The following is a 7777-nucleotide window of genomic DNA, read 5'->3' as shown; positions in this document are numbered from 1 at the left end:
ATTTTTATTAAAAGATATACTCATATTTAATATTTAATTATATTTTAAATAAGATTACTTTTAATAAAAGAATATTTATAGGTAATAAGAAAGAAAAAATATATTTTTTGGTTCCTATAATTTTATTGTGTTTTGTTTTTAGTCCCTATATTATTTTCAGTATTTTCAATTCTTATAAGGACTAAAAACATTTTAAAAACTAAAACTATGGGATCTTAAAAAATAAAAACCACCTAATCTTTTTAAAATTATAGAGACTAAAGACACTAAAAAAAATTACAATGACTGAAAATAAAACTCGATGAAAATATAAAGATAGGTGATTATGTTTTTTTTTAAAAAAAAAAACTTCAAAGCCAACTATCTTGGTTTTTTTTTTGGTAGTTGTGAGCTAGTCTTTTGAGTTTGGAGTAATAAGTTAGTCAGACCTTTGTTCATCTTTATTTGGATCTTATCCTTGAGTTGAAAAAATAACCACTCTTAGAAATCGAAATTGGTTCAAATGAACTTGGGATTTTGTGTTTTTCATAAGCCATATACGTGAGTACTCTGGTTCCTCTTTAATTTCTTAAAAAAAAAAGTGCATCATTGGTGCTGTAATAACTAATAAGCAATTTACAAGAGATATAGATATTCACGTTTAGATTGAAGATCTCTCAACTAACATTAGTTTTTTTTTTATTTTCAACCAAAGAAAATTTATGTGAGTTGAGTTTAAAAAGTTCAATATATTTAGAGCATACCTTCATATTTAAAAAGTGCCTATAAAGTATTTATAAATCATCTATTAACAAAATTCTCACATAAATAATGAAATTTAAATTTACAACTTTATGAGTTATGGTCAAATTTTTATGCATTATAAAGCAATGTTATCCATTAAGAGAGAGACACCTCAAAGCTCAAATAGATGATTTATTTATGATCTCTTATCATCATAATATTTTCAATGCCGTTCATTTGTTTTAATTTTCATCTAAAACTTACAGCTTAAGTATGTAATTAAAAAAAAACTTAGAACTTAAGACTTTTGGTGATGATTCGGATAATTCAGCAATCTCAACTTCAGTTTTTTGTTCCGTCCTTATCATTAAAACACATGCTCCAATTACGGTCAGCAATATGTTACGTTTGAATTTATTTGTTTTTCAATGATGAAGAGAGAGAGAGAGGAGAGAGAGAGAGAGAGGAAGACACCAAATTGACCAGCTAAAGGGTAACATTTGAACTTTTCTTTTAAGGGAAAATGCAGGTAAACCTAATAAGAAAATTAATGTTAAATTAGAATCTCTTTATAACTAAAATTTATTTATTACTCATTCTTTTATATTTCAATATTAATTTTTTTTTAAAAAATTTAATATGACATTAATATTTCATGAGGTTCTGACTTGTCATTTTCCATTTTTTAAACATAACTATATGATATAGTACAACATTAATAATTAAATTTAAATGTTGTTGAGTTTAATTGGACATAATTTTTCTAAAGACATTTTCTATATTCATATGGATTTAAGTACAATATTAGTATCAATTCATATTTTATCAAATTAAAAAAAATCTAACTCTAAATATATTTTGTATATATAAAAAATAAAAGTACATCCGTTCTAGTTTCTGCCATCTGAGCTTAAATTAATCTGGAGGAAGCAAAGCCAAACACTCCTAAACAATTCCCTCATAAAACCATGTTCACACTATGGGTATAATCGCATGCACCTGACTCCACCTTAAGACCATGTTCCTCTAAAATCTCACACCCTAATCAGTGATTCAACCTTTTTTTTTTTTCCTGATACAGAAAAAACTAATCGGTGAGTCCAACTTTAATCCTACATTCCCCTCAATTTATCTTAATTCTAAATTGTGAATATTTGATAATCTAAATTGTCATGTTCTTGTTTTTTAATTTTTTAAAATATTTGAGGTGTAATATCCATTTCTTTTCCATTTTAATTATAAATAAATAAAACTGATAAACTTAATTTGTTTGATAGATCCCCGATAAAAAAAAAAAATACTAGAATTTAGACAAAAGGAGAGAATAGTAAAAGTTAAAAAAAATGCAACTTCAATTCCTATGAAACTTGAATTTCATACTTATTTTTTGGACAAAATTTACACCATTTTTAAGTTAAAATAGGATCAATTTTTAAAATTAAAAATTATAAAAAGTATGTTTATTTTATATTTTATTATCATTAAAATAATATATTTTAAAGTCTAAAACATAAATAAAATAAGATTTAAAACCTTCAAATTCTATTAAAAATAAGATTAAAAAATTACATTGTCAATTTTTTTTTTCAGATGACTGACCATAACACTTGGGTGATGATTTATGTATAATCTCTTTATCATCATAATATTTTCAATTTTATTCTTTTGTTTTTATTTCCATCTAAAACTTAACAATTAAGTATGTAACCTAAAAAAAAAACAATAATTGAATAATTCAGTTTGTAATGTCAACTTCAAAATTTTGTCCCTTCATTATCATTAAAACACATGTTCTAATTATGGTCAGCAATATGTTAAGTTTGATTTGATGTTTTTTGTTGTTGTTTTTTTTCTTTTTTAAATTTTTTCAATGATGGAAAGAAAGACTAACTTGAACAGCTAAAGGATAACATTAGAACTATTTTGTCAATTGACAAAACTAAATTAAAATACAATTTATATATAACGAAATAAAAAGTCCACCTTTCCTACTACATGAGCTAAAATTAACTTGGAAGAAACAAACCAACCAATCCTAAACAATTCCCTCATGAAACCATGTTCACACTTGTGGGTATAATCACATGCACCAAAGTCCACCATAAGACCATGTTCTCTAAAGCCTCACACTCTAATCAGCCTTCATTGAATCCAAAATGAATCACCTTTCTCTGTAATACCCTCAGTTTGTCTTTATTTTAATTTTTGATTAATATATTTTGTTCACGTTCTTTTATTTATTTATATTTTGAGATTTGAGGTGTAATATCCATTTATTTTTCGTTTTATTTAAATTATATTATAATAAATATATAAAAATGATCAATCCATGGTGTTTGATTAATTTGACCATAAAAAATATTGAAGCCAAATCAAAAGGATTGCTAAAAAAAAAAAATTGATTCCAATGAAACTTGGTTTTCATGCCAATATTTGAAACATTACCTATACCAATTTTTAAGTTAAAAAACCTGATCAATTTTTTCAACCCGGCAATTATAAAAAAATTACCTTTATTCACATTTTATTGAAAAATACTTAAATATTTATTTTTATACACTTAATATATTCCTGGGAAAAATCAAATATGAACAGGTAAATTTAAAGTGTTAAGAATATTGATAACAAGAATAAGAATTTATTGTATAATAAATAATATATAAAAAATATATATGCTTTCATTTGATAGAAAATAAGCATCTCATGCATATAATATTTAGTATATAATTTTTTTTCTATGTTTTTTTGAGTGAAGATTATATTATATTCTTATTAAAATATTAAATTTTAAAAATCTAAAACATAAAATAAAATTAGATTCAAACCTTCCACTTTTAATATGGACGGTTGAGATTTTCTTTGCTATTGATCCAACACACTCAGATCTGGCGGCTGTCACACATGGTGACGTCACAGGACCATTCAGTCCCGAAACTACTGAATCAGTGAATCTTCACTCTCTCTTACTCGTTGGCGCTTCCGGGAAACTTCTTCAAGGGCCACTGGTAGACCGAGCAATGCCCAGTTGCTTGTTTGACCGCAACACTATCCCTAAGTCCGAACAAAGCCCTTTATCTCTCTCATTCGATAGCGTCGCGGAAATTCATTTCGACCTCTTTCACACGATCACACTGTCTCTGATTTCTCACTCTCACCCCTAGGATTTTCTATCGGATCATGTAGTTTTTGATTAGTGGCTTCTTGATTCTAATTTTGGATCCAAGGAGTGGTTTTTGTTTGTGGGAAATCTGGAATTTCGTTTTTTTCTTTTTGTTCGGGATTGAATCGAAAATGACGGTGGCGTCGGATTCTTCTCCAGAGTGTTTCAGCCGGATGATGGCTTCGATGCCGGGGTTTCGGTTCCATCCTACCGATGAGGAACTAGTCATGTACTATCTGAAGAGGAAGATGTGTAGGAGGAAGCTGAAGCTCGATGTAATTCGTGAAATTGATGTCTACAAGTGGGATCCTGAGGAATTGCCTGGTATTTGTTCTACTCTCGAAATCATCTTTGTTTGCGTAGGCGTTGACTTTGGTTTTTTCGGTGGGGGGTTTGCGGGTCGTTGGTGTTAGGGTTTGGGTTTTATATTTTGTTTGTTCGGTTTGATATTAAATAGGGTATGAACTTAGATCTTCTTGTCCGTGAATTTTATTGTGTAATATGTTATTGTGGTTCGAATTGGTTAGAATAGGAAGCAGTTGAAGCTTAAATTATTGTTTATTTGGCATGTGATTCTGCGAATGCGTTTTGATCGTTTGGCGTTTGGATGAGTTTCTATTCCTTTGATTTGACTGTGATATCAGATTGATAATTAGTTGCTAAATTTGATGAACAAGGCATTATCTGGGTGTGTTCAGACCTCTTGTCGCGTGTGCGCGAATCACATACCGACAAGCATTTTTAGTTTCCCCACAAATCTCTCGACATAAGTACCTGTTGGAATGTAAGGTTATTAATGGATTTCTGATTTTGTTTAGGATTGATATTGTGTGCAAGACAACCGTTTATGGAAGTCGTGGTTTGGAAAAAGAAGTTGCGGATGTCTTAATGCTTGAGAATGTTAGATACATGCCCGTATCTCTCTAGCCATTCTGTCCTTATTTATATCCAACATTAGCTTTTCTTCTTTGTGTTTCATCAGCGTGAATGGTGACTTTTAATTTCGAATATTTTTTTACCCTTTAATATGATCAGTTAACTTTGTTTGTCAACCTTCTCGTTTGCTTATCTGCTTATAATTGGAACATTTTGTAGGGCAGTCAGTGCTGAAAACTGGAGATAGGCAATGGTTCTTTTTCAGCCCTAGAGATAGAAAGTATCCTAATAGTGGCAGGACTAATCGAGCAACAAGATATGGATACTGGAAAGCAACAGGAAAAGATCGTAACATTACCTACAATTCTCGGACAGTTGGGGTGAAAAAGACCCTGGTTTTCTATAGAGGTAGAGCACCACATGGTGAGCGAACTGATTGGGTTATGCATGAGTACACATTAGAAGAAGAAGAAGTTGCAAGATGCCAAAATTTTAAGGTGTCATCTTCAACTGTCCCTTCTGCTTTTTCTAACTTTTCTTTTTTGTCTTTTCAAACTCATATTGATAGTGAAAACGTATTATTTACTAAACTTTGTGTTTTAATATGAAAATTATCAGGACTATTATGCCCTTTACAAGGTGTTCAAGAAAAGCGGACCTGGTCCTAAAAATGGTGAACAGTATGGTGCGCCATTTATAGAAGAAGAATGGGGAGATGATGACTTTGTAGATGTTAATGTTAATTCAGCTGATGAGGCTCCAATTTCACAAGTTGATGAGGGTCCTTCTGTTCACACTGGGACTTGTAATGGTCAAGCGCAGCCTTTGTTTGATCTTGACCTTGATGAGGTCTTGAAAAGAATGATGGATGAGCTGGTTCCTGACCTGCCTTCACTGTGTCCTGCCTTACCTCAGGTTCGTTTCTGATGGAACCTTCAGAACTCTGTTTTGTTTATGCATAAGCTGCCTATCCTTCTCAGTTGACAGAAATGGGGAGGAATAGGTGGCAGAACAAATATTTAGCTGAAGCATGTTGTAAGAGAGAAAAAAGAAGTACAGCAATGATTCCTGGTTTCAAAATGCCTACTGGTCTCCTCCCTTGGAAAATCTTCCTTTTTTTCTCTTCCCGTCATTATGCCTAAAACCCATGAAGAAACCAAATCATTTCTCTTCTCTATTCACACACACTGTGAGACATTTGACCAAACTTTGTTATTATTTCTTCTTTTACTAACATAAACACTGTAAATTGATTATCACTGGGTCCATCATTATCTCAATATTTGTTCTTTTTATTGTATCACTTCAATTGTGGCTTTTTCTTCTTTTTTTTGTGGTTGCGGTTTGTAGAAAGGTGATTTTATTCATCAATTTTATCTTCGTTGCTCTGATCTTGGCATGACTAATGTAGGCTAACATTCCATAAAAGCCATGACATTGTATGGACTTTGGGCAGGTAGAAAAGAATATTGTCTGGGATTGAGAGTATATGTGATGTGCTTTTGGTCTTCCGCTTCACTTGGCCAAGCCATTTTTTTCTCTGAACAGCTTATGATGACTTTACTGCTACATGTTAATTTCTGGCATGATGTCATTTAAACATAATTTAACTTGCAGTTCTCGTAATTCAATCATTATTGGTTGCTGCATTATTTTATTTGGCATGATTGATCATTAACTCTGTTTTTTATGATCATCCATTATAGGTTCCTGCTGAAGATGTGCTCGATCAAATTTCAAAGGAAAGTGACAATTGCAGAGCCAATCAAAATGTTTCATTCAAGCGGTCATTGCTATGACCCTACCCAATCAGCTACCGCTCACATGCATGTTTCAGAAGCACCTGAAGTCACTTCTGCTCCCAGCGTTCAGTTAGAGGAGCCTCTCTTTCACGAGGATGACTTCTTGGAAATGAACGATCTCATTGATCCTGAACCAGCATTGCCAGAAATAGAAAATCCTGTGGAGAACATGGAGTTTGAAGATGGATTAAGTGCATTTGACTTGTTCCATGATGCAGAGATGTTTCTTCGTGACATGGGGCATATTGACCAGGAAACTGTTTCACATCCTTATGTGAATACTTTGGAGAGTAATGTTGTGAATCAGCATTATCAATCTCTACCCCTTGGAGGCAATGCGGATCAAAGTTGTGAACTCTGGATGCGTCATGAAAGTCACATCATGAGTCCAACAGAACATGCTAATGTTTCTTTCTCTTCGTCAACCTCAGGTACACTCATCAGCGCCACAAACAGAGTTGGTGGTTTATCTCAACTCCAAAATAACGATTTTACTATCTTTGACTTAAATGGAGTTGCGAGCTTCACATCTCATTTGTGCTGAACTCTTTGAAGTTGACTGCTATTGGTTGATAGCCTGCTGATGCATGGCAGAAAACCTTCCTTGACTATTAGTATTGTGGCGTCTTTGAGAGCTTTCGATTCTAACATTAATGTGACTTGAGCTTGTTTGAAGTGGCTGTTGTATAAAAAAAAAAAGAAAAGAAATAACATATAGACTATGTCTAATATCTGCTAGTTTCTGGTCATTAGTATAGGTGTGGTTTATGAATCTGCCAGCTTGCCTACTGAAGGTAACCGTAATCAAGTGGCAGTGTGAGACAAGTTCCTACAAGTAGACTGTCTTCTGCTCTCTGGGCCTTCCTTGAGTCAATACCTACTACTCCTGCATCAGCTGCAGAGAATGCAAATCGGGCTCTTGAGCGGGTGTCTAGCTTTAGTAGGGTGAGAGATAATGTGAAGCAGGCAAGCATGGCTGCTGCCGCTGTTGCTGCAGGTAATGAAAATGCGATCATGAAGAGAGCAGGTAAAGGAAAGGGAATCTTCCTTTTCTTGCCGGTCTTGTTGCTTTATGTGCCTTTTTATGGGTTTCTATGGGAACTTGAGACTACTTGGGAGTTCATTCCTGACATTTGAATCTGAATCCCTAGTTTTGCTGCTATATGTCGTATGGGATCCTCCAGATTCAATGAACAGACATATATTGTTCTAACAT

General features: G+C 32.5%; 2 protein-coding genes across 2 annotated transcripts; both read left to right on the top strand.

The window, feature by feature from the left end:
* Positions 1-3739: 3739 nt before the first annotated feature.
* On the top strand, positions 3740-6706 carry LOC129320978 (NAC domain-containing protein 17-like). Its single transcript, XM_054966691.1, has 4 exons — positions 3740-4207; positions 4979-5256; positions 5378-5674; positions 6466-6706. Exons 1-4 carry the CDS (start codon positions 4015-4017, stop codon positions 6556-6558), a joined length of 861 nt encoding a protein of 286 aa, XP_054822666.1. The 5' UTR covers positions 3740-4014; the 3' UTR covers positions 6559-6706.
* Positions 6584-7698, top strand: LOC129313677 (uncharacterized). Its single transcript, XM_054957017.1, has 3 exons — positions 6584-6992; positions 7320-7355; positions 7457-7698. The coding sequence occupies exons 1-3, from the start codon at positions 6584-6586 to the stop codon at positions 7696-7698; spliced, it is 687 nt and encodes a 228-aa protein (XP_054812992.1).
* Positions 7699-7777: the final 79 nt, after the last annotated feature.

Source organism: Prosopis cineraria, unplaced genomic scaffold, assembly GCF_029017545.1.
Source record: "Prosopis cineraria cultivar Desert tree isolate PC_DT_omini unplaced genomic scaffold, ASM2901754v1 PC1, whole genome shotgun sequence".
In the NCBI taxonomy this organism is placed as follows: domain Eukaryota; kingdom Viridiplantae; phylum Streptophyta; class Magnoliopsida; order Fabales; family Fabaceae; genus Prosopis; species Prosopis cineraria.
Note: the sequence above shows the minus strand (reverse complement) of the source record. Positions and strands in the feature narration are given on the sequence as shown.